Source organism: Bacillus rossius, chromosome 15 (genome assembly GCF_032445375.1).
Source record: "Bacillus rossius redtenbacheri isolate Brsri chromosome 15, Brsri_v3, whole genome shotgun sequence".
Lineage (NCBI taxonomy): Eukaryota > Metazoa > Arthropoda > Insecta > Phasmatodea > Bacillidae > Bacillus > Bacillus rossius.
Genome location: NC_086342.1, coordinates 21,647,423 through 21,675,241, shown reverse-complemented (window position 1 = coordinate 21,675,241; position 27,819 = coordinate 21,647,423). Strand labels below are relative to the sequence as shown.

At 39.4% G+C, this 27,819-nt stretch overlaps 1 protein-coding gene across 1 annotated transcript in view; it reads right to left on the bottom strand.

Annotated features, from left to right (window-relative positions):
• The window catches only part of LOC134539698 (rap guanine nucleotide exchange factor 4), a 281,454-nt gene that overhangs the window by 203,749 nt on the left and 49,886 nt on the right, over positions 1 to 27,819 (bottom strand). The window contains exon 2 of the mRNA XM_063381914.1: positions 13,841 to 13,983. Coding sequence (XP_063237984.1) covers positions 13,841 to 13,983 — 143 coding nt within the window. The remainder of the gene's footprint in view (positions 1 to 13,840; positions 13,984 to 27,819) is intronic.

Genomic DNA, 27,819 nt, shown 5'->3' with positions numbered 1-27,819 from the left:
TCCGCAAAAGCCCGTAAATTTTCGCCAACCGCCTTCTCACGACACGCCGGGACATTTGTTTCGGTTTTTGCGACGTCGGAAATTCTGTCTTCCCTGCGAGGATGTATTTCTCTCGCCTTCGCCACAGCAGGGCTCCTCCCTCCGCGCTGACAAACGGTAATTACTGGCTAACTATCTCCACGAGTGCTGTAACTTAATTGTGCTCTCGGAACGGCTCCGCCACGGCAGGAGGCACCGGTGGAAACAAAAGAAGCTCTCGGGAGCAAGCAGACGTCTTGGCGCGGCGGGGGAATTTCAAGAGGAACAGTCCACGCCAAGTCCAGAGGATTCAGTTATCCCCGTTGTTTATCATTCGCTCTGGTCGGTGAGCGAGACGAGTTGGGCCCGCCTGGCGAAGTGTGATAACAAGTGCGACTCTCGCTGGTGTTTCCAGCGCGGCATCGCCTCTAAGCGCAAGGCCGCGGACTCGTCGTGCACGAGTCAAAATATGAGATCTAATCGGTTTGTCATTAGCATTACACGGCGGGGAATTGAAAATAAAGGTGTAACGCAAGTCCTTGAGCGGTTTCAAGAATCTCTACCAGGCGTTTTAGGTCTAAAGATTATTCTAGAAACACGTGTCCACTCTGCTAAAAATACAGTTTAAAAACAATACGGAAGTAGAACAGCTCGTTCGTCCTCCCTCAGTGCATTCCTAAATGCTTTTCGTAAACAGACATCACTTTGATAACTTTAGCAGTTATTAAATCACGTGATTTCTTCTGAAGTGTGACCAGGTAGGCGGGACCCTTAATGTAACTTTACTATCAATGTGAAAAAAAACAGAATGATTGACGAAGAAAGACCGCTAATTCCAGGGATAATTCATTACATAAGTTGGAATAATAGTTCATAGAAATGTGGATCCTATTTCCAAAATATATACAGAGTAATTCGAACCATTAAAAAAATACCGAACAAAATAATAACCCATGCAGAGGTATAAAAAATTATTTATCATCAGCAAGCGTTGTTCACAAATTAGCATCACAATTACGTGTACCAAGCTTACGAAAGATGTCCAAAAAAATGAACAAATCTTTAAGTACTAGTCAGTGATGTGTAACATCTAACCAAGTGTATCACAAACTATATGTATTAACACAACACGTATTTTAATATAACATTCATTAAATTATTTAATTTATATAATATAATGTTAGAGACCTGAACAATTAGCGGTTTCATTTTGCGGCAGACTAGAATCCAAATACGTTTCCCTTTTTGCTGTTTCAGTTATTGGACCACAGCTTATCTGAATGACTGTGAGCCAATGGAAAACCTTCAACAAAAAAATTATTGAATTACGAGCACCCTAGTTAACAGGTTTCAGGAGTCAGTAGCAAATAAGCAGATGTGATTAGACCGAGTACGTAGAAAATGAATTCGCGAATTTTTCCGGTCTCTGTTTAGTATCCACTATTATTTCATAACGTATTTATAACATAATAGGAAAGCCAAATGGCAATGAATCTTGCTGTTCAAGAGTACTGTTAGCGGAACGATAGGAAAACAGCTGTGCCTTCTTTCTCCCATTTTCTGTCTCTCTCTTTCTTTCCAAACTTTATGAATTTGTTTGCTGATACGCTGCAGCATAACGCGACAACTGAAGGCCGCGACGACAAATTGCCTGGCACACGCTTCCCCCTACTTCCTGTTACACATTTCCGTCGCATTCACGGAATTACTCCCACCAAATGCCGTACACCAAGAGCTAAGGAGTTGCACATCAATATGTTTCCGTCTACTTCCACACAATTGGCCGCACTCCTAAAATACCGCACGTTCTGTTTCTCGTCGCTGCACGCAATTGTCTCTGATTACTGCATCTGCACATTCGTGATGCGTGTTTGTGCGCGTTTGTGCAGTTCCTTCCGTAAAAACTATTCTTCATCCATCCCCAATGTAAGGCATTTACGATTCCGTCAATTCTGGGAATACAACCCACATGCGTCACATATATTTTTATCCACCCATATCTCGCAGTTATGGACTGGAAAAATTCGTGATTTAAATTAACTCCACTATAGATTCCTCAATATTTTATGCACTCGGGAAAAATACACATGCTCATTGTCTACTGACTCGTGAAATCTGTTAACTTGGATGCTTCTGATCCGATGCTTCTTACGTTGCAGGTTTTTCATTGGCTTATAATCCTTCAGATAAACTGTGGCGCAATCACTGAAGTGGCAAAAAGCTAAACGTGTATGAATTTAAGTCAATAGCGAAATAAATCCGCGAATTTCCCCGGTTTCTACTCATAGTCATTGGCCAGTCATTATTACGTAAATAAAACGTCAGGCTAGATTCAACCGCGCTATACATAATACGGTCATTTGAGTGTGCTCATTGGCCAATACCAAGATAACAGGTTTTCCATTCCTTCAACTGAGTGGCATATGACTGGGTCAACATTTCTTATCCTTGTTAATCATTGGTCCAGGTTCTTCTAGAGCGTACCAAGAGAACTTTAGCCTAATCGTTTAAGTGAAGCAGACGTATACGTGTTTCAAGTCTACTTTGTTGCCCAGCAAATTCGTAAAAATCTCCTGCTTCTAATAATATTAGACTTCGAGTCTTTAAAAATCAAGTGTTTCATTTTTTAAGTGAAACTTTATTACAGCCAGTTGAGTAATATCAGAATCATAGGTAACGGAGTTAAACGTGTGTAACGTATGTAACGAATATTGCTCTATTTCTTGGGGTGTTTTAAAAAAGTTTCGAATCGTACAATCTAATAGAGGTTACAGATGGCATTAGCAGCGCTATTTTCGTATACTTTCCAATGCTTCTGTAAACGCATTGCATAATATTTGCATACTTTTTCATACTTTCGCAAGTCGTAATTCACAACTCTAAACTCTCAACTCAGAGAATGGCTCCGGCGTTACGATTATAATTGTGAAAACTTGTATTGAATTTTCCAATAGGGTAATGTATCATAATTCAGCTTTCATAGACCCATTAATTCGATCGTAGATTCCATTGAAAACATGTGCCGACAATAGTAAATAAAGTAATATTTTCAATGCATGAATAACGCATGTTTAAAATATTAGAGTAACCTAAAAAAAAAATTAATATCCATCTTATCTGTGTAGTTTCGCTTCTAACGCATGAGACGGCAACGCGCCTATTTTTTTTTTTTTTTTGACGTGACAACATCTAATAAATCCATGAACGCCGGCCGCACGCGCGAATAAGGATAACTCATTGTCTCGTTACGCTCATTGTCCCGTTACGCTCATTGTACGCTTGCGCCGCATCTATCTTTCTTCCACTCGATTGGAACAACCATCGATTTGACTTTTTCGAGGCACATTAAACTTGAAACACTCCCATTCATTTCCTACTTTTCCTATCATCGTCCTATCCTTAACGGAATAACACAGATTGGAAGAAGTTAAATAGCAAACATGTATAAAAGTTATATTTAAAATAATCTATTCGTTAAAGTAATAAACATATTTGAATTAATGAGTGCAAATAAAAGTAAATGTATTAATTAAACTGTAGATTTCATTTCACTCCTCCTTTGTATCGATACAAAATAGTGATAATTAAATAAAAATGATTCAATTTTATTCATAAAAGTATGCAATCATTTCATCAATGTTTTTTTATGACGTTGTCACGTTAAAATATCGTCCGTAAACCGACTTTACAGACAACCAATTTTTTTGTTATTACTTCCGGGTTGGCACGAATCCTTTGACATCCCAGGAGGAATTTTATCACGGGGGCTGAACATGTATTCCACGGAGAAAGATGAAAGGGAAGGTGTCCAATTAACTGTCCTTCCTCTGTCGATTCATCAACCGAGATTATCTCTCGCCCGAAGATGCCGTCACAATGGCGTCGAAATGAGGGGAGGGACAATGTCGCCTTAATGAGGAGGCGGTGGTTGCGTTTTACAATCGTGGGCCAGGCGTTCTGAAAGACCCTCCACTCAGTGCAAGGGCGGGGAGAGGCGATGAATGATAAGGGGGGGAGGGGTCCGATGCACAAGTCAGAGGAAATTGTAGTTGCATAGAGACAGCGCGTGCGACTTGCCGAGAGTTTAATTACCGAAACAATCGCTACTGGCGTGACGAACAATGTGCCTGCTCGAGCGTGCAGTAGGCCAGTTGCAACCAGTCGTACCACCCTGCCGCATACACGGAACCAGGACAGGGTATAGCGTTGGGGCGATACTCCAGACCGCGATGGAAATTTTTTTTAAAAAAAAAAAAAAAAACTCTTTCAAGCAAACATTTTTAAGGCGGCCTGGAACTTGAATTTTGGCGATGGTTTTGACTCATTTTCCTTAAGAAAAAACTGTGCAAAAACACATGGCTATAGTTATTATTGTAAATATGAAACACCTTTTTTTCGAGGTAATACTGAGCATCTTTTATGAAAAGGTAATCGAATATAAATAATTGGACTTAGGTTTTTTATATTATGCTTATTAATGTGCGCAGTCAATACTGCAAATCTACTAAGGGAACGGTTTACAAATAACTTTAACTATTGGAGGTACTGGGACAACACAAAGCATAAATTCCATATTAAGAATCTGAAACCAGTATTACTGCGAACACTGTTTTACAGTGTTTTTTCATGTAAACATACAAATATCTGTAATTTTACAATTATATTTTTGTTCCGTTTACGAGATTATCTATGCAGTTGACCAACAGGTACTTGACCGAAGGTCCCATTGGCGAAAGACGTTTAACCGAAGAAACTCATTTGAACGACAGTCGTCTCTCCAGAAAGTCTGTCGAACGACGTTCGATCTTCCGACGGCCACCCGGAGGAAATTGCGCTGCGTCGGGAACCGTCGATATATCGACTCCTCGCAGGATACGGAGCTGAAAGAATCATGGGCGAGAAAAATCTCCGTCGCATGCGTGGAATTTATTTATCCGTATTTTTTGTTCGATCCTCCCGTCTCGCTTCGTCCGGCATTGGAAATCAAGTTATATATTCCCCTTATCGCATTTTACCCTCTCCGTCTTTCCTCAGACAGTTATTCGGCGGGCCCGCGGAAATACTGCCACGCTGTTAAAAAAAAATGTTGGTACGAAAATTCTTTATTGACATAAATGTTATCGAACTACTACAAGTAAAAACTTTGTACACAATAATTTGTAACACCAAATAATTTAATAGGGACAATATGGGAAAATCGTAATAAATACGCGAGACAAGTGAACCTGGTGACGTGGAGTGAAACAACTTTTTTTTTACAGTGTGTTTTAAGTGGGTGAAAGTAGTGGCATCTAGTGGCGGCGACTGAAAATAGCTAGAAAGCATGTAGTAAATTGTCTCGCGCTTCGCCATTGATGATCAAATGTCGTAATAAGACAATGTCGTATAACTAGGGACCGGAAAAATTCGCGGGTTCAATGACCTCTAGGATGAACTTTATAGTTCTACGTACACTCTGTCGAATGTCACCCTCTCATTGGCTGCTGTCGTGTGTAGGTGTCCCAATGTAGCGGCCTGTGCTTCGGTTGAATGTTTCTCACCGGCCTAGAGTTATCGGGTGAGTTGTGAGCCAATAGCAGAGGCAGCGCTGAGGTATAACTATATGAATTTTAGGCTGTCGTGAAAAGAATCCGCGAATTTTTCCGGTCTCTACGTATAACGATATTCGGTAACACTACAGAAAGATACTGTAACTTTGTGCAACACACGGCTATGGTTTTTTTGCATCTATGAAATAATACGATTCTCGAGATAATACTGAATATTCCTTACGAAAATGTGCGCATAATTTTATATTTTAATTGATGTTTCATTAAGTATAATTTTTTAATACATGAAAAAGAAAATACAGTATTCAAAATTTTTACTTTATTTTGTTTTATTATGCTTATTAATGCGCGCAACTAATAATAGGAAAGATATTCACGGAACAGTTTACAAATAACTTTAACTATTGGTGATACCGAGACAGCATGAATTATTAATTCCCGGATAATAATCCGAACCCAGTATTACTGCGAACACTATTTTTTTTTGTATTGATACAGTAGTTTTCATGTAAATGTACAAATTTAAAAATGTGTGATATTTTTACATGAATATTTAGAGACCGGAAAAATTCGCGGATTCATTTCGTGATAGGCTGAAATTCAAACATGTGTACAATTCTGCTGATTCTGTTATTGGCTCGCAGTTTAACTGGAGCTCTCTGGGCCAATGAGAGACTACCGACCAAAGAAGCGTCGAATCACAAGCGACCCAGTGGAGACGCCTCACAATTTAGTACCCAATGAACACGCGTGTTTACTTGAGAAATGCAGTGGATAGTGGAGGCTATCCTAGAGGTCATTGAATCCGCGAATTTTTCCGGTCCCTATGAATATTTCTGTTCCATTTGACAAAATAAAAAAAGGTATCACAGTGTAGGCTTGCTAGCAGGAGGAGCTGCTTTGATGGACGACGCGTCAAAGGGGGAATCTAGCGTGGCGATCTGAGTTACGGCCGCCATCGATAACAAAAGACTGTGTTCGGGTTCCTCGCTCGTTGCGCGAAACTTTTCGCCGCTCGCAAGGAAACTTTCGTGCCCGCCGCGCGAATGAAAAATGGCGAAAGGTATTGACTTTGACCTCCCCCCCCCCCCTTAACCTTTCCCATTTTGCCTAATGCTCTGTGGCGCACATGCTTCCTGGCGTTTTATCAGCGGAGATTTATGTCTAACTTGGGAGAACCTTCGAGGAAACTTTTTTTACAAAGCCGTTCAAACCCTGCAAGATAAAAAAAAAAGCCACCTGTCCGACTCCTTTGCGCGAAAGAAAAGGCGAGAAAGTAATGAGCCAGAGATCGGAGAAATTCGCGGATTCATTTCGCCGTAGGATAAAATTCAAATACACATACCTTTAAGCTGCTTTTGTCCATTGGCTCAATTTTTATCGGTACGACTTTGGGCCACTGAGAAAAATCCCGAAATATAGAAGTATCTAATGACAGAGAAACCAGTCAATGGCGGATTTAAGGGGGGGAAGCGGGAAATCCCCCCCCCCTAAAAGCCGAACCTTGAAAACAAAAAGGAATGCAATCCAGGTGAATAATTTTTTTGTGTGAAAAAAATAGACATTAAGAAGCAGATTGCAGGTACACTCACTTGGATTCTTGTCTGTCGCGAAGTGAATCTGTAGGGTCATGCAAATTTCGCGAAAAGATTCCGAGGCAAGCTGAAAGTTAAAACGCTGTAGCATCGTCTGTGTTTGGTGATTGGGCGAGTTTCTTTCAGGTACATGACGATTGTTAAAACACCAATCACAGTAATTCATTGCGGAAGCAAACGCGTCCTGAGTGGCTCAGCCGAACAAGGCAGCCACTTCTCTCGCAGACGGCCGCCAATCGCAAGGAAGAAACCGCTGGTGCGCGTATACCTCGTTGCAGTCTAATACGCGTTCAGCTTTATTCGCGAAAAATGCCTGCCCCTATGAATCTGCGAATTTTCCGCGCCGTTGGTCCGCGGGTCCTGTCGACCATCGTGTTTAAGGTTTTCCCACAACGTGAGGCGCACGTTCGACGGAAAGGACAAACCTTTCGGACGCACATTCTTCAAACAGGACGTACGTTTGGACGTGCGTTCCTCAAGTGCCTACGCTGTGAATTTTTGCTATGAATGTAACAGAAATATTCATGTAAAATTACTGACACATTTGTAAATATTCACATTTACGTGAACACGACTGTATCACTACAAAATAGTGTTCGCAGTAATACTGGTGTTCGTATTCTTACCCGGGAATTTGTGCTTTGGTTTTTCCCAGTACCTCAAAGTTATTTGTAAACCGTTCCCTGAATAACTTTACAGTATTAACTATTAAGCATAATAAAACAAAATAAAGTCCAATTATAGAACATTCGTTTATATTTTCCATTGCTTAAAAAAATTATGCTACAATGAAACATCAATTGAAATATTAAATTATGATATAATTTTTGTAATAAATACTCAAATTTCATCCCGAAAAACGTATTTCATATATATGCAAAAATAACCATAGCCGTGTGTTGTACAAAGTTACGACATCCTTCTTGTAATATTAAATGTTATTTCTTGGCAAGTGGTTTCCAAAGGAATCTTTTGTAAAAGTACAGAAAAATTTTTTAATGCTTGGCTTGCATCCTGACTGTCTCGACCTGTAGTTGGCTGCACCTTTGCTCCACTATGACTAGGGACTGGAAAAATTCGCGTATTCAAAGACCTCCAGGATAGACTCCACGATCCTGTGCATACTCGGGCAAAAACTCCACCTGTTCATTGGCTGCTGACTTGTGAGGCGTCTCAATTTAGAGACTCGTGATTCGATACTGCTTTGACTGAGGGTCTATAATTGGCCCACAGTCCTCCAGGTAAACAATGAACCAATAGCAGAAGTTGCATAAAAATAGAATTATTTGCAATTTAGCATGTCTTGAAATGAATCCGCGAATTGTTCCTTTCTCTATGACCATAAGCCTTGCTTGCTTCGTGCATTACTTGGACCCCGTGACCGATCTGCATCGAACCAACTAGTTAGTACCTTTGCTTGCCTCATGCACTGCTAACCTCAGTATCCTAAATTATATTGCTATGTAAGTTTTTTACTTTATTTTAAAAGAATTAATAACATAAAAAATAATATTTAATTGTTTATAAAATGATTTTTTCAAACAAATCCTTATTAAATGGTTTTTTTTTTTAATTTAAGGCATTTTTATGTCAGTCGTAGCATGTAATAAAAGCATGGAATCGTGTGGTTTACAGTTTTGGATTTACGGTTCGTAATTACTTTTCGTTATCAAACACTTTATTTTCAGTATATTATTAATAAATCCATATAAATTAGGTTTCCCCAAACCATGAAAAATTAATGTTTCTATAGTTTTGGGAAAGCCTCATTTTTATAGATTTATCAATGATACACTATAAATAAAGTGTTTAAAGACAAAGGCTACATACGAACGGTTAATATCAAAACTGTACACCAAACGAGTCAATGATGTTAGTACTTGCTACGACTGAAATAAAAATTTGCCATTAAGTTCATAAAGGCATGTTAAATAAGGACTTGTTTAGTATAAAAAAATGCCTTTTATAATCGAATCTGGTTATATTAAGAATTTATTTAAAAGTATGTGTAAAACAGCGAAATATTAGAAGAAAATGTATTTATATACTCTACTACCACCTTAAACATTCCCGTAGATCTCCACCTGTTCTCACACTTTCTAGTATATTTCAAATCGTCATCCTTAGGAACTAGGAAATTTTCACGAGTTCAATTACTTCCAGGATAGGCATCATAGAACGCTCAACAAATTCGGGTAATGCCACATGTTGAGTTACGTCTAAACTGTATTGCCTGTGATTCCATTCTGCTTTGGTTGAAGTGATTCCCATTGGCTCAGAGTCATCCACAAAAACTAGGAGGTTTTTGAATTTTTGCCTACCGCTAAATTTTCTGGTCTCTAGTTATGCTCATTACCCCCGAATTTTCATAATTGTTCTATAACACTACAGTTAAATTGATTTTACTCTCTGGAAACCAATGTTTTACTTCCATACTATGATCTACTTCGCAAAAAAAAATTCTGGGTTTTTTAAAAATAATAAATATTTTAGAGATTTGTGAATGATATCTTAAAACTATTCATATAAAATACAAAACAGTATTAAAAATGAATACATGCTCTCAGTTTGTTTTATAGCAAATGCAATACAGCTTCATAGTATTTAACTAGCATTTAAATATTTATAGACTTTAATAACTTCAATAAACAATAAACATCACATAAATAATTACTGAACTTATAAAAAATTTATAAACAATAAACCATGCGTTATTGGGAACTCAACTAAATAATAATCACAAAACCATGGAAACAAAATAATTAAGCAACTACTCCAAAAAAAGATATGACTTAAAGTCATTAAGCGAGAAAAATACTAAAGAAAAATTTTAATTACAATTTTTTTTTTTTTTTTTTTTGGTAGAGATCGAAAACTTGCAGTATACTACTACACGACAGGCACGAGAACACCCTGGCTTGAGGCTCCCGGTGCTAAAAGTCTCTTTCGCGAGGTTAATGGCGCATCGGGTGATTGGCAACATGTCGGACTGAGTAGCCAACTCTCTCTCTCTCTCTCTCTCTACCCCCTTCCCTGCCCCCTTCCAAAACTCACAGACGTGTTGAAAAAGCCTTTTTTCCGACATAGCTCGTTACCACTTCCTCGCCGCCTCCGACACTCCAAAAAATTTACGGAACCCGAGGGGGGGGGGAAGGGGAAAGGGGTTTGGGGGATGAAAAAAAAAAATCTCCCCGTTACGGCGTCCTGCCTCATTTCGCCCGGCGCTTCGATTCTCGCAGAGACCGTGTTGCACCGAGGGCAGCTGCTAGATGGGTTGGAAAAAGAAACCGTAGAGGAGGTGTGGAAGGCAGAAGAGAAAGAGGATAAAAAAGGGGGAAGCTGATTTCGCGCCAGATATATTTTTTTTTCTTCGCACTTCCTTTTCTACCCCCCCAAATCCATCCCCCCCCCCAAACCCTCCACCCCCCCCTTGCAGACGACACGGATAAAGGCTCTTTGCGAGTTCGCAGACACGCGACTTCTTGTTGAGGGGGGGAAAAGAAGAAAAAGAAACTTTCTTCTTGGTTTTTCATCCCGTCCGGAATCGCATATACTACTGACGACGTTTCCAAGATCAGAACACGGCGTTATGCAAGGCCGGGATAAGCCCTGGCTTTGGCGCACCGAAGGTGCTACAGGTGTTTCGGCACCGACATTAAGGCCAAAAAAAATTTCCTGTCTTTTTTTTAATGGCATACTGTATTTTTTCCCCCCTTCAAAATAGAGAACGTGAAACACGTAATCAAATAATGCAACGACAATTATTGTATTTCTCATACTCGAAAATAAATAACAAATTGAGAGATTTATAAAGATTAAAATTATTAATATATACCCAACGTCAAAACGTAAGAAAAATACAGTGAAATGTAAAGATAAATTATTTTTTCAAGGTTAAATATAGCACGCAAACTGAAAATGGAAATAGCAAGCTCAATACTACCTGGCGTTTCGTACCGACATGGGCATGCATAAAAAAGATACCAAAAATTTAAATAATTAAATTTATATATGTTTCGTAGGTATGTGAACTACGGTTATGTGGAATGACTTTAATACGTCCATTCTGGATAAACATTTATTATTTTTGTTTTTGGATTATCGAATGTCAGTGTGGTTTTAACTGGAAACCCAAGTTTGAAAATGTTGAAATGTGAAATGTTACCCGCTACACTGTAGTTATTTTGTAGATGGAACAGAAATATTCATGTCAAATTACAGATATTTTCTAAAATTGTACATTGCAGGGAGAAATTTTAAAATACATAATGAAACGGCTCCGATAAAAGCGAAAAAGGCTTGGAAAAAAATACTAACCCCTGCTTTCAAAATGATTTCCGGCAAGGAAGTTTATAAAAAATACCGCTCATCGTGTTAAATTTCAACAAATTGTTTGTACTATAAGTTTCCCTTCGGCTTTGTGAACACTGCTTCGCACTATCCACCACAGATGGCAGCACCGTGGTTACACATTTCCGTTCCTCGACTTCCGTTCCGTTCACGGAAATCACTCCTACCAAATGCCGTATACCGAGAGCTAAGATGTTACACGATTTAAAACGATTTCTTGGGCATACGCCATTTACATTTTTGCACTTTATGTCAAGAAAAAAATTCAAGAAATAAAAATAAGACATAAAAATTAAAACACAAACCCACAGAGAGCAAGCCTAAATCAGCTGATGTCAAACAGATAAACTCAACGAAGAACCTAAACAGGTATTATGGACAACACAGTGACGACAGCACAGTCGAACACATTCAAACTTCAATATCAGATAGCACAATAATTTCATGGATGGAATACAGTCATGAAACAAAATAAAAAGAAACAATAACAGTGCAGACGAACACAGTGTGCTAACAACGACGAGACAGTTTCAACAATAACAGTAAATGCAGGCAAACAACAAAACCTGGTATTATCTTTGAAAGATTTGTGCAATGGGAGTGCATGACTTGATGTAGGCTTTTGGACATACGCCATTGCTATGCTCATGTATGTCTGTAGAAGAAAACTACAAAAAACACAAATGACAAGGATATAAGCAATTTTTTGCTTAATTTTGTCATTTGTGTTTTTTGTAGTTTTCTTCTACAGACATACATGAGCATAGCAATGGCGTATGTCCAAAAGCCTACATCAAGTAACAAAACCTGGACAACGCAGCAAACATACAAACAAACACAACGATGAAGGTAAACATATATTATGGACAACACAACCGTCTGTCTGTGCCTGATGGCGGGATCAGATGCCAGGTCCCGAAACGTCGCAGCTGTTTTCCATAGGAAACCTACTGTGCTTGTCGGTGTTGTCCATAATATCTGCATATCTTCATCGTTGTGTTCGAATATTTGCTGCGTTGATCATGTTTCGTTGTCTGCCTGCATTCACTTTTTTTTGTTGCTTCTGTCTCGTCGTCGTCAACCCACTGTGTTCGTCTGTGCTGTAATTCTTTTTCTTTTTTTTTTTGTCATGACTAAATTCCTCCCACGGATTGCATGTGTTTCTGGGCTGCTGTCGCTGTGTTGACCGTAATACGTGTTTAGATTCATCGTACGTAGGGTTTATCTGTTTGACATCAGCTGATTTAGGTTTGTTCTCCGTGGGTCGTGTTTCCATTTTCATTTCTTAATTTGCATTCCAAGATTATTTGTTTGTTTTTTTTGCAAAACTGCAGTGGCGTTATGTCCAAGAAATTATACTAAATCTAAATCTCTCTTTGGATGATGCACTCGAAGAACGTAGGATGTTATGAGTAGAGACCGGAAAAATTCGCGATTTCGATGACCTGTAGGATAGACTCCATGATCCTCTATGCACGCGGGAAAATTACATGTGCCCATTGGCTACTGACTCGTATCGCCTGTTAACTGGGACGTTGATCATTCGTTACTTCTTTTGTTGAAAGTTTTTCATTGGCCGTGTGTCATTTAGAACACTGATGCAGTAAAAAGGCAAACGTTTTTGGATTCTAGCCTATCACGAAATGAATCCGCGAATTTTTCAGGTCTCTAGTTATGAGTAGAGCCACGGAAATTTCGCGGATTCATTTAGTCGCAATCTAGAATGCAAACCTCCACACTGTCGCTCTGTGTTCATGATTGGACCGCAGTTATCTGGACACGCCCCTCTGCGACCGTGAGCTAACGATGTCCAGCTAGGAGAGAAGTAAGCGAATCAGGTAGTGCCAAATAACAAGGATTAGAATGTTCTCGCTAAGAAATCAACCAATGGGACATGGTAAACATGGGTCGAGCACACCTATAACTTTGAATTCTATCCTGAGGCCAGAGGAATCCGCGAAATTTCCGGGACTCTAGTCATGAGTAGAGACCTGTAAAATTCGCGGATTCATTTCGCGATTGGATAGAGTCCAAATACTTTTGACATTATTTCGCTTCAGTGATTGGGCCACAGTTTATCTGAAGGACTCTGGGCCAATGGAAAATCTTTGACAGAAGAATTATGCGAATCACGATCATTCCGCTCAACAGTGTGTTACGAGTCGGTAACCGATATGCAGATGTGATTTGCACGAGTGCATAGAGGATCATGGAGTCTATCCTTTAGGGATTTGAAATCGCGAATTTTGCAGGTCTCTAGTTATGAGTTAATAAAAAAGGGCTTTCCCCCCCCCCCCCCCCCCCCCCGGCTCCCTGGTGAGTACTCACGCGTGACGCCTCGCTCCAGGTCCTCGTAGTAGCCGCAGAACGCCAACTGCTGCAGCACGGACGCCGGCAGGCGTGCCAACTTGCCGACGCGACGTAGCCGCTGCGTGATCACGTCCACGTCCCTGTGGTCACGCTCGCACGGCCTGAGAAACAAACACACAAACCAATCAAACAACAACGACAACAACAACAACAACAACAACAACAACAACAATATTTACCTACCCGTGCAAAAAAAAAAGAAATTAACTTTTAAGAGTAAATGATACCAAAATATTGAACACTAGAGCTGCAATAAATTATAAGTAAACATCAGTTAAAAATATGTGACTCGTAATGATCATACATGGCTAGAGACCCGTGAATTTCGCGGATTCATTTCGTGTTATGCTAAAATTCAAATAATTATATTTTAGTGCTGCTTCGGTCATTGGTTCTCTGTTAATCTGGAGGACTGAGGGCCAATTAGAGACCCTCACTCATAGAAATATCGAATCACAGACCACCCAGTCGAGACGACTCACAAGTCAACAGCCAATGAACAGTTGGCATTTGCCCGAGTGTGTAGTGGATATTGGAGTTTATCCTGGAGGTCATTGAACCCGCGAATTTTCCGGGTCTCTAATGATCATACATGGCATAAACAGAAAATAAATTTACCTATTCGTCTACTTCATTTATTTGGAATTTTTGCTTACAGAAATTGTATGTAATATTCCTGAAAAATAATTAAAACTAAAAGTAATTTTCAAATAAAAAAAATATACATGTCAATTTTTGGCTGGGTAATTTAACTTATGAAGATATATCGCTAATATTTAAGCAGGGTTTTCTTTTCTCTTGTAGTATACGTACAGCCTTTTTTATATTGTGATTTTAAATTTTATATAATTTTGAATCAATAGATTAGATATTTTCTTGCCTAAACAGTACTTCACAATTTTTGTAGACTTTAAAAATAATTAATGTTTTTGTTTTTATACAGAGTATGAGTTATTACTTTTCTGTATTTTTGTAATTTTTTGTAATGTTTATTTCTCTCATTCGCTATTTGGATGATATGCTGAATATACCGCAATTATCGTAAGCAGGCTCGTAGCAATCACGCAAGCTTTATTGAGTGTGTGTTAATTTTCCATAAAATAAAGCTTAGTACGATTGGGTGAATATGTAAATAAAAAAAAATAAAAAAATATTATTAATATCATCTACGTTATGCCTGTACTAAGTTTTGTGGTTCTAACTCGAGTTACGAGTTATCTAAGTTCGGCGTTGTGAGTTTCTAAGTTACGTATTTTTTTAAGTTTTGACAACGGTTGGAACTTCTGGATGATGAGCTTAAAGTGCCAGTTGTATTTCCGGCAGGATTGACTGGTTATCCGCCGTCACTGTGTGGTCGTGTATTCCCGACGTCAGTGGTACAATCCCCGCACTGATTCACGCTACCAATATAAAATTAAATACACTCCAGTGTAACTGTTTATGTTTACAACAATAAATTTTTTTTTTGAAAATGGAACAGAAATATTTGTATAAAATTGCTGATATTTGTACATTTACATGAAAACAGCTGTATCACTACAAAATAGTGTTCGCAGTAATATTGGGTTCGGATTCCTACCCGAGCATTTGTGCTTTGTGTTTTCCCAGTACATTCAATAAACAGTTAAAGTTATTTGTAAACAGTTCCCTGAATATATTTCCAGTATTAACTGCAAACAATAATAAGCATAATAAAAATAAACAACAATTTTCCACTTTTTTAAAATTGCTTTCAAGAAACACAGATGAAAATATAAAATTATGCACCAATTTTCGTAAGCAATGCACAGTAATATCTCGAGAAAAAAAAACGTATTTCATACATGCAAAAATAACCATATCCATTTGTTGTAAAAAGTTACAATACTTTTCTTGTAGTGTTACAAACTATTTATTGGCAACTGGGTTGCAAAGAATTTTTTTGAAAAAACTAAGGAAAAAAATTTTTCTGTGTAAAAAGCAGGCATATTTTAATAATTCTTATGGCCAAGCTTGATTTTTAACTTTTACTTACCTTTACTATTCGAACTAGCTTTGAAGGGTTTTAAATTGTTGCAGAAAAGAAATAAGAAAAAAAATCGGGTTACTTTACCATTTTTTTCTTAACCTGACCAAAAAAAACTTTCAATGAACAAAAATTGATTCCATGGCGGAGTGTACAAGCGCACACAACATAAAAATTAGATCCGTTTGAAAACAAATTATTTTACGACGCTTTACATTGCAAACATTAACGGAAATTTTCAAAGCAGCTACCAGAGTTACTCTTAAATTATTGGGCAAGACCAATTTTAAAAATTTAATGATTACAGATATAAAATAGCAGTATTTCGTTGACACTCTTTCGAGCTTTTCATTAACTTTATAACAATTCCCGCGGTTATGCCCGATTTAACTATGACGCCTACTTTATTCGAAAATTTTGTGATAGGCTGCCATAATTCTAATTTTTATATTTCCTTTATCATGTGATAAATTTAACATTGTCACGAGCCTAATAGAGCTGTGAAATTACCACACACTCATTAATATGAACTCGAGAAATCATAAGAATCATTCATAAACGATTTTATTCTAAGATTAAAGAAAACACTATTATTCATTCCACATTAAATTTTTACCTTTTATAAGCAGAACTCACAGAACTCGTTAGTCGGAATCCAGTATAGTTTGTATTAAGAACCAGTTTTCTGGAACTACGAAAAACCCTTCCTGTATTTGAGGTTTTCTCATAGCTTAAAAGTTGGTATATTTACAGTAAATTCTAACAGTGTACCAAATCTCACTCCAATCTTCATAATATTTCAGGGATCTGTTTTTTTTACCCCAACTTCTTTGTAGCTTGCTGCCAACTTGACAAGGATAAATATGTCCACGAGGCCAGAGATAAACTTTCCACAGTACGGAAACGAACTAGACCCAAAAGAATATTTTTTCTTGTTATAAAATGAACCTTCTAGTAAATATTCCATGAGCTTGTGCCCCGCAAAAAAATTACTCGCTTTGTGACTTTTTTTTTTGGCAGTTTACCTGAAGAAAAGTGGTTTCGTTTTAAGTGGAAGCAAAATATAAGTTCAGGAGCACACAACCACTCCCCGCCCACTGTTGAAAGCAGAACTTCTTCAATGTCTTAAACTACCGTTTAAGTTGTGTGTGTTGGGGAAGGGAAGGGGGGGGGGGAAAGGAAATACAGAGGAAAGCACGTGAGAAGTTTTACGATCCAGCCTTGCGGTGGAAATATACTTTCGCGAGCTCTTCGAAACAGATGTGGGGAATTTTTCGGTTGCGCATTCCAGCCACTTGACAGGTAATTTAATGTTCTTAATACCGAATAAACTTGGTACGTTAGGGCGTTGAAATTGGGAGTAAAAAATGCACGAGCCATGAGCCTGGGACAGGTAGGTTACTTGTCACCGTAATATTAAAAAAGTTAGAAATTTTGAGAAATAAAGGAAAGTAGCAACATGAAATTTTCATTTCCACTACGAAATATTACGCATATTCAGTAGTTTTTGAAGTAAATATTTTGGGTTGGTTTAGCATTTGGTACCACGTTAAAGTTAATTTAATTAATTTTCAGAGTGGAGAGAAAAGGCATTCTACCTAACATGAGTCGCAAGAGAAAAAGGTTGCTACACACACATTGCTATTTTATCTGTGTTTTTCTTATTCAATGCCATGCAGTATAAAAGTTTTAGGTCAGTTTATGTTCTGTTGCAGAAAACGTTAGAATTATTTTATTGTGCAATTGTACATTTAACAACTGCATCTTTAACATTGTAATCTGTGCAGGAAGTCCTCGTTTATAAACTTTAATTTTTTCCGAGATTTGACTGAAGAGCCATTGGCTACTCTAGGTTAGCGGTTCCAAAAGGTTGTCTCACTGAATCAACGAAAAAGTCCCCGCTTTCACAAACATGTAAGGGATAAAAAAAATCTAAAGCGAAAAACTTAAATATGACAAGTGGAATAAAAAAAAAAGAGAAAGTCTCTGATTCGTAAGGCAGCAACACCCCTTAAAGTTGTCCGTCTAGCCAGGAGCGTATTTGTGTTCGTGACGCGGGATGATAAGGGCGACGCTCGCTGGTGCTTCTAGCGCGATGTCGCCTCTGCAGCACAAAGGTTCTGGACTGGCGCGCATTCTTTCACATCGGCGCGTGCATAGGACATTTATAAGATCCGAGCAGTTATTATTGTATTATGTGTCTGAGAAATAGATATAAAAGGTGTAATGCAAGTCCCTTGATTGCTTTCAAGGTTCTCTACCGGATGTTTAATTCCCCCCTCCCCCCAAAAAAAATTCTAAAAACACGCGTTCAGACATTTTCACTCTTCTAAAAAAAAATTAAAAAAAGTTTAAAATAAAAATATGTAAACAGAAAGAATTACTCAACCACCCTCAGCGTATTTTTAAATGCTTTTCATAAACAGACACCACTCGGACATCTCGAGCAGTTTCTACATCGCGTGGTTTCTTCTTAAGCACTACACACGTAGGCCTATGTGGACCAGGGTAGGCGGAGCCCTTAAGGTGTCCTCTGACATAGTGCCATTATCATTATTTCAAAAAGTCGTGAGGATGGGGCACATCATGTGCCCGGCCACATTTGCGAACAAGGCTGTGCGCATCAGAGTGCAATCTTATCGTCGCGTTGTGGTTATCTGCGATGCTTAGCGGCGACTGTTTTAATATTGCTGTCGTAAAATGCGTGTCACAAATTTCGCCGCACACGCCTCAGGATGTTTCCGTACAAACACTCTTCTTCCTTCTACGTGCATGTTCACGCTTGTTTATAACTCTGCAAGTTGGAATATTTCACAGTCATTCCGAGCATCCAGTTTTCTGGAAATATATATACAAAGAACTTTTCGTTTATTATTTGAGGCGCATTCTTCGTTGAAGAGTCCGTATGTTTACTGTGAATTTTAACAGTGAGAGACGTGACGTCCAGTGATCACGACCAGCGAGGGTCATCAGTCTGTCTGTGCCTGAGGACGGGAACAGATCTCAGTTCCACAAACGTCGCAACTGTTGTCTCAGGAACCATAGTGTGCTGTTCTGTGCTGTCATCGCTGTGGGGTCCAAAAATATCTGTTTTGTCACATCGCTGGGTTCGGCTGTGTGTATCTGTGTTGTTGTTGTTGTTGTTGTTGTTGTTGTTTTGTCCATTGTGTATCATGGTTGAGTTATACCTTTGAATATATATACTGTATAGAAGTCGCGGGTGGATAGGATTTACTCTACGTTTTTCATGAGCGTATAATGAGCAGCATTGGGAACTTCACCGCTGCAGTGCGCTGCCGTAACGCCCTGTATCGTCTTAGTTGTTATTTATACGTTAGAGCGCAGCACTGTCGCCCGCTGTCATTCCCCGCACCACCCACCTATCATTCACTGCAGCTCGAGGTCGTTCAACAGGAGGGGGAAGGGGTGTTTGAAGAGTTCGACACTTGTCCGCTAGGGACCACCACAAGTCGATGCCCTAGAGATGGTGGCGATTGCGGCGGTGAATTAACCAACTACCTCAAAACCGTATTAGAATTTTTAACCTGGGCTGGCGACTTCTATACAGTATATATATTCAAAGATTATACTTAGGGCCAGGCATTTTTCGCGAGAAAAAAAAAGCATAACGCCTGTTAGACTGCAACAAGGTATACCCGCACCAGCTGTTTCCTCATTGTGATTGGCGGCCGTCGGCGAGAGAAGTCGTTGCCTTATTTGGCCGTGCCTCTCAGGACGCGTTTGCTTCCGCACTGAACAGCTGTGATTGGTGGTTTAACAATCGACATGTACCAGAAAGAAACCCACCCAATCCTGACACACAAACGACGCTGCACTGTTTTAACTTTCAGCTAGTCTCAGAATCTTTTCGCGAAATATGCATATGCATGCCCCTAGTTATACTGTTGTGGCTGTGTTGTCCAAGGTCATTTTATTTTATCTTTATTTATTTTTCTTTTTGCTACTGTCTCGCCGTTGTAAACTCACTGCGTCCGTCTGTGCTGTTATAAATTTTTGACTAATTCCTTCCACAGAATTTTCTGTTTTCGTAATGTTTTAAATTGCTTTGACATCGCCTGATTTTGGCTTGTTTTCGTAATGTTTGCATATTTATTTTCTTTTTCTGTATTAACGTTTCTTATGAATAGGGACCGGAGAAATTAGCAGATTCATTTCGCTATAGATCAAAATCAAATACAATTAGCCTTTTTGCTGTTTCAGTGATCGGGCCACAGTTTATCTGAAGGGCTTTTAGTCAGTGAAAAATCCACAACAAAAGAATCATCGAATCAAAAATCATCCCGGTTAACAGATGCCACGAGCCAGTGGGTCAATCAGCAAGTGTTAACTTGCCCGAGTTACATGAAATATCGCGAGTCCATCCTAGAGGTCATTGAAACCGCGAATTTTTTTTTTCCCAGTCCCTTCTTGCGACACGTAGTGTAAATCAGCTATGTCGGTTTCCAAAACTTCATCTTTAAATCAAATCTTTCCCACATTCCAAAAACCGGTGAAAGAACGCAGCGAGTAATGTCCATAACGTTCGCTTGCAACTTTTATGTTTCCCGCGCAAATCCCGGACCGACAGGATGTGCGCCGGGGCAGGCACGAGCTAAAAAAAAATAAATAAATAAATAAACAGAGGATTTGCATTAAACAGCAGCCGCTTCCTGTGGCGGCGTCCTGCTCGGGAGGAGGAGAGAGAGAGAGAGAGAGAGAGAGAGAGAGAGAGAGACGGTGGCGGGGTTGAGGAGCATCGCAGATGCAGGAGGTGTCGGATGAATACGTAATGAGAGTCGCTCTCGTCGTCGTGTCGCGCGCCGCCGCGTGCAGATGTTCCTAGATGTTCCTCGGAGCGACGAGCGAAGAGCGAACCAATCAACGGCGGGTGCGGAACGCTGCTCGTCTCGTTGCGTGCGGTTTGCTATTCCAGCGTCATTTGAAAACCGCATTGCCAAGAAACACTCACTAATACTTAGGGACCGGAAAAATTCGCGGATTCAATGACATCTAGGATAGCCTCCATTAATACTATGCATTTCTCAAGTAAACACGCGTGTTCATTGGGTACTAAATTGTGAGGCGTCTCCACTGGGTAGCTTGTGATTCGACGCTTCTTTGGTCGATAGTCTGTCATTGGCCCAAAGAGCTCCAGTTAAACTGCGAGCCAATAGCAGAACCAGCAGAATTGTACACATGTTTGAATTTCAGCCTATCACGAAATGAATCCGCGAATTTTTCCGGTCTCTACTAATACTTGGAGACCTGAAAAATTCGCGGGTTCATTTCATGTGATGCTAAAATTAAAGTAATTATACCTTAGTGCGGCTTCTGTCATTGGTTCTCTGTTAATCTGGAGGACTGAGGGCCAATTAGAGACCCTCACTCATAGAAGTGTCGAATCACAGGCCACCCAGTCGAGACGACTCACAAGTCAGCAGCCAATGAATAGTTGGCATTTTTCCCTAGTGTCTAGAGGATATTGGAGTCTATCCTGAAGTTCACTGAACCCGCGAATTTTTTTCGGTCTCTACTAATACTACAAGAAATATATATTGAAAACTTCGTACTAGACGTGTGGTTATCGTTATTTTTCAGTATATTAAATACGTTTTACGAAAAATTAGAGCCTTTTTTTGTTGCATTTTATCGATGTTTCATTCAAGCATTTTTTTTTTAAACCAAGGAAAAGATAATCGAATACTCTACAGTAGGACTTTCCTTTGTTGCATGACGCTTATAAATGTGCGCGGTCAGTACTGGAATGCTATTTCAGGGAACAGTTTACAAATAAATTTTTAACTGTTGGAAGAGCTGGGACAGAAAAAAAGCATAAATGCGCGGGCAAGAATCAGAACACAGTATTAAGTACTGCTAATACTTTTTTTTTACAGATAGAGAGATACGAAATGAATCCGCGATTGTTAATTTTATTTGGTGGCCGTCAGCAAGAAAAGCAATTGCCTCGTGGGCGAGTTTGCTTCCGCAATGAATGGCTGCAGCCGACAGAAAACGTACGCCCGAAAGAAGAACCAAACAAATAACAAAATACAAACAATGCTACAGTGTTTTCGCCCCTCCCCGTAGATTCGTCCACTGAAGTGGGCAACTTACATCTCAATGATTCACGGAATCCATACAAACCTTCACTGTGCGGTTAAGGTGTAGGCTACTTACGTGGCTATGGGTCTGGAAGAAATTTTGCAGTTTCGAAGACCTTCAGGACAAACTACAAGTGTTCTCAGTATTCTAAGACAAATAATGCCAGATCATTGGCTTATGAGTAGTTTCAACTGCTTTGCCTGTCATTCAATACTTCTGTGGCGTAGGTAGTTCAGATGAACAGTGAGCCAATAGCAAAAGTAGCTGAAAGGTATATGCAGGCCTATTTGAATTAAAGCCTATGATTAAATGAATCCACGAATTTTTGCTGTCTCTATTTATGATTATCTAATATTTTTTTTTTAAAATTCATATTTATTAATCATTACAAAAATTATACATAATTTAATATCACACTAAAAATAAAAATAAATGTTAAGTTACAATAAAAATTAATTTTAGATATGACTTAGGAATCGACAAATTGTGGCTGAAAGGGTCTACACTCAGCTTTTCTCGAAATCTATTCGCGAAAAATCGGCGATTTGCTACGGGTATAATTCGTGAATTGGTTGTTCCGAGTTGAAAATCTTTTAGCATCGGCTGTGTTACATTATTGGCTGGATCTATTTCACGCCCAAATCTCCAGTCTGCAAACTAATCAGGAGAACTCTGTAGAAAGAGAAGCAAACCCATCCGGGATGGACCTGGCCGAATGCGGTGAAAAACGCTTGTCACAGAAGACCGCCGCCGCCAGTTGACAATGGAGAGCCAGACATGCCTTGTTGCAGTCTAGCTGCTGTTCGGGTCTTTTCGCGAAATATGCCGGCCCCTGGCCTCGGCCCAGTTGAGACACCTTCTTGGCATCCCAACGGTATAGGGACTGGAAAAATTCGCGTATTCAAAGACCTCCAGGATAGACTCCACGATCCTGAGCATACTCGGGCAAACGTCAACTGTTCATTGGCTGCTGACTTGTGATGCGTCTCAATTGGGAGACTCGTGATTCGATACTGCTTTGACTGAGGGTATATAATTGGCCCACAGTCCTCCAGGTTAACAATGAACCAATAGCAGAATTTGCATAAAAATAGAATTATTTGCAATTTAGCATGTCTTGAAATGAATCCGCGAATTTTTCCGGTCTCTGCCCAACGGACACCTGGCACACAAGTCAAGTGTGTCACTACATTTAAAACTGACCACTAATGGCCAATTGGCGGCCCAAAAGGGCGGATCCGAATTGCGACTTAGTTTCGTTCGGCCCGCTCAAAGAACCCTCCAACAAAGAAATATCACATAATATACACTGTAAATGAAACCGAAATATTCACAGATATTTGTGAATTTGTGCAGTTACGTGAAAACAACTGTTATCCCTAAAAAAATTGTTTTCACGGTAACTTTGGGTTAAGATTCTTACCTGAGCATTTATTCTTTGTTTTGTCCCAGTACCTCCAATAGTTCAGTGGATAGCTTTCCGATATTAACTGCGCTCATCAAACGCATGATACAACAAAATAAAATTAAAATTAAATTATGCTTAATTAAATATCAATTCACAAAATTTCGTAAGAAATTATCTCTAAAAACATTATCATACATGCAAAAATTACAATAGTTGTACCAAGTTACAATATCTTTCTTGTAGTATTACAAACTATTTCTTGGAAACTGTACTGTTATAAATTACTGTAAATTGACGGAATCGTTAACGAAGTATTTAACTCAAATAAACGAAGAGTTCTTCGTGATTCCAAATAACTGAATCTTCGTAGACACTACGCCGTTTTTTTTTTAATTTCCGAGTTGTATTATTCGTTACAAACAAAGATTCACATAAACAATGACCAAATAAGAGTGTTATTGGTGAAGACTGTAACAGTTTTCGAAAATTTTGTAATATACCAAAAATATTATTTTGGTTCTACGTTCGAAGTAAGTGAACTCAGCGTCCGCAAATTTACGAAGATCCATGGATACTTTTGTAACCAGCGTTCTTCGTAAATTAGAAGGTGATAATTTTGAACAGTGTGGTTTGAAACGGAATCTTTTGTTAAAGTAGAGAAAATCTTTTTCTGTGTGGATCGTGGAGAATACATCTCGTATCTGCGAGTGTTCGTGATCATGCCGCAGGTGGTTTCTGTGTGGACTCCCCGTCTAGGCTCTCACCATAGGGGGAGACAGGCACCTTTATTTTCACAGACGAGAGAGCCAAACGTCCGATCGTGCATCTTCGGGTTTTTCTTTTTTGTTCATTTTAAATAAATATGGCGGTGTTGATAACAGGATACTAATGGTCAATTTCGTTAGGTTAGCTACATTATAAATACTTTACAACATTTTGGACGGTTGATTTCGTTAGGATTGCTACATTAGAGATACGGGGAAAAAAAACATGAACTTCGGGGAACTTCGGGTTTTGGCTCTCTCGTCTGTGAAAAGAAGGCTGCCCGGGGGAGAGCGGTGCACGTGATAAGCGAAGAGGTATCACGGCTGTCTCGTTGGAGAGACACGCCCCTTCCTCCGCGGGTTCAATGTTCCGAGCCAGCAGAGGGCTGGAGGGAGGCGTAAGATTCACTGAAACGGAGTCAGACGCCCGAACATTACCGAGTGCAGCCGAAGTTCCGCAGCTCGCTCGCGCAGCTTCGTGGTCAGTATTATTCATTATTATGATTTTAAAGTATTGCCCAACCTATCGCTAGTTATAGTCTAGATTAAAGAGTGAGGGGAGTTAGTCATGGCGTCAATCGTTGCCATGGCTGACCAATCCCCCTCCTAGCACATGATGCATGCGACCCTCTCCTTGCATGGCTAATCCCAGCATGACTAGGCGTATAGGCTTCGGCCTGAGACGCACCTAGGTCCCTCCCTAACCCGGACCCCTCCAAAATACACTTAGTTTTAGTTAGGTTAGAAAAATATATATATTTGTATCCATGCTGGAATCACGAAAAGCGAGGTGAACGCGACGCGTTAGGCGCGAATTTTTTTTCTCCAACCGAACACAGTCAACACATCTGCGACGTCAGCGCAACATCAACTTCCTAAATAGAGAGAGTTTATTCTTTTTTTTTCCCCTCGCATCCCGTGGAACGATGTTACCGAACCGACCGTCAGAATTTATTTTTAGAAATATGGCCAGACTGGTGGATTGGTAATACTAGTATTAATCGTGTAAGTTCAAAGTTTTGTTTACGGAATTTATCTATGGAATCTCTTGATTACGTTCACGCACAGTGATTTTTCCAACTTAATATTAAATTTGTGGTAAACATATTTATATTAAACGTTACGATTAAAAAACAAAGTTATATGAAACATCTAACCTCGGTAACGAGCAAATACATGGTGTTCTCATGATGAAAATACACTTATAATATGAAACTCGGACACGAAATTTAAAGTAGAATTCTTTAAAATAATGCCGAGAGTGATAAATATACGGAAATTGTGTTTTAGACTACATTTCTTACGCGATACACCCGTAGCTTCCGCACCCGCAGCTAGAACTAAACCCCACCTTTGGACCTGAATTTCTCCTAGAATTTTTTATTAAAACACTGAGAATCTTGTTAAAATTCATTAAGCAGTTAATACTATAAAGTTTTCCTATGTCTTTGTCCATTCGCGTCATCCTGCACAGATTGCAGCACCGTGGTTTACACATTTCCGACAAATAAAAACTGCACGCTTTCAAGAAACACTTTTTATTTAATTGTTTATCTTTGTCGCATCACGCCGGCATGTTATTGTGATCGAAAAATTTACCACGAATTTTGTGTTTGTACTATTAAAGTATTTGAACCAGAGTGAAATCAACCATTTAATTCTTGTTGCAATGGACTGACGTGCAAATTCCTACCCCAGAAAAAAAATAATGAGTGAATATTTTAGAGAAATTTTTTGACGTGACAACGTCTAATAAATCGATGAACGCCGGATGCACGCACGAAAAACTGTCCCATTACGCAAATTGTCCCGTTTCGCTGTGTCCCGTTACGCTAATTTTATATTGCTCTTTGCTAACCTGAACCTCCTAGCATTGCGACCGAGTCCGTGGCGTAATTCTGTTTTCTGCATTTCAATGTAACATTTTCATTGCTCTTTGCTAACCCGTTCCTCCTAGCATTGCTGCAGAGTCCGTGGCGCAAAAACACTCCCATTCGTTTCCTACTTTTCCTATCATCGTCCTATCCTTAAAATAACACAGATTGGAAGAAGTTAAGTAGCAAACATGTATAAAAGTTATAGTTAAAATAATATCTTCGTTAAAGTAATAAACAAATTTGAATTAATGAGTGCAAATAAAAGTAAATTTATCAATTAAATTGTAGATTTCATTTCACTCCTTCTTTGTATCCATACAAAATATTAATTCAATAAAAATGATTCAATTTTATTCATAAAACTATGCAATCATTTCATCAATGTTTTGTTATGACGTCGTCACGTTAAACTATAGTCCGTAAACCGACAACCAATTTTTTTTTAAAATGTAAAACACCTGATCTAACTTACAATATTTAATTTTAGATGCACGAACACTTGTTTATTCGGGCGTCTTTAACTCCGTGTCGGTGAATCTAAAGGCGTGCCCCTCAGCTGACGGTAGGGGAACCCCTTCCCCTTCCGTGCGCATATTCCCCTCCTCCCCCACCCCCCACCCAGCTGGCATCACGCGACGCGATGACGTCGCCTTTGTCCAGGTGTCCGCGACGTACGTATCTCCGCAGTCCAGCGCTGTCCACTCCGGGCCCCACCCTTTCCCCTTCCATGGGAACTCTGGACTCGGCATGGCCAGAAGGCATTCCTACTGTGTGTGTGCATATGGGTCGTTACCACAACGCCGAACGTACAATAACGCCGAATGCCAAATTGACCGCAACGCCGACAGCTAGAAAACTGAGGTGTTCCACAACGCCGAAATACAGTAACGCCGAAAAATATTGCTGCGGGGAGGAAGGGGGGGCGGGCACAGGAGCAAAATGAAAAACAACTGAATGAATTTGTGTGCTGACCTTACCTAACCTAACCTAACCTTTGTGGCAGTCCTGCAATGACATTTTTTCGGCGTTAATGTATTTCGGCGTTGTGGTACACAGCAGTTTTCTAGCTGTCGGCGTTGTAGTCAATTTGGCATTCGGTGTTATGGTTTTCAGCGTTGTGGTATTTCGGCGTTGTGGTGCGTCCCCTGTGCATATTCGCAAACTTTACTTTTGCATTATTGTGCGTTGGGTCCCGATACTTTTGTTTTGTTTCATTTTTGTTTAAGTTAAATTTCTTTATTGAGGGGGCAACAATTTTCGAGCGTTACTAAAATTACAATCGCACGAGGGGAATAGTCATGTACGTGGTGGGGGAACCGGTAGAGGAGGAGAGTGCGTCAGCGGCGACGCCACTCCAACGCATGCACTAGCGGTCGAATGGGAAGTGGACAGAAATTTATCTGGCACGCCGATATGCTTTATATGAACCTTTCTGTTCCTGTAAGAGAATATAATCGGTTACTGCCGCCACTCGCGGACAACTTCGGCACCCACGCGCCTTCGAGCAGTTAGCAACATCGTAATTATTGCAACCAAATATTGCACAATTATTTTTCAACCATAATAAATAACAACAAGGGCATAAAACTGTGGGGAAAAAATTGGTTGTCTATAAAGTCGGTTTACGGACGATAGTTTAACGTGACAACGTCATAACAAAACTTTGATGAAATTATTGCATAGTTTTATGAATAAAATTGAATCATTTTTATTGAATTATCACTATTTTGTATGGATACAAAGGAGTGAAATGAAATCTTTAGTTTAATTGATGAATTTAC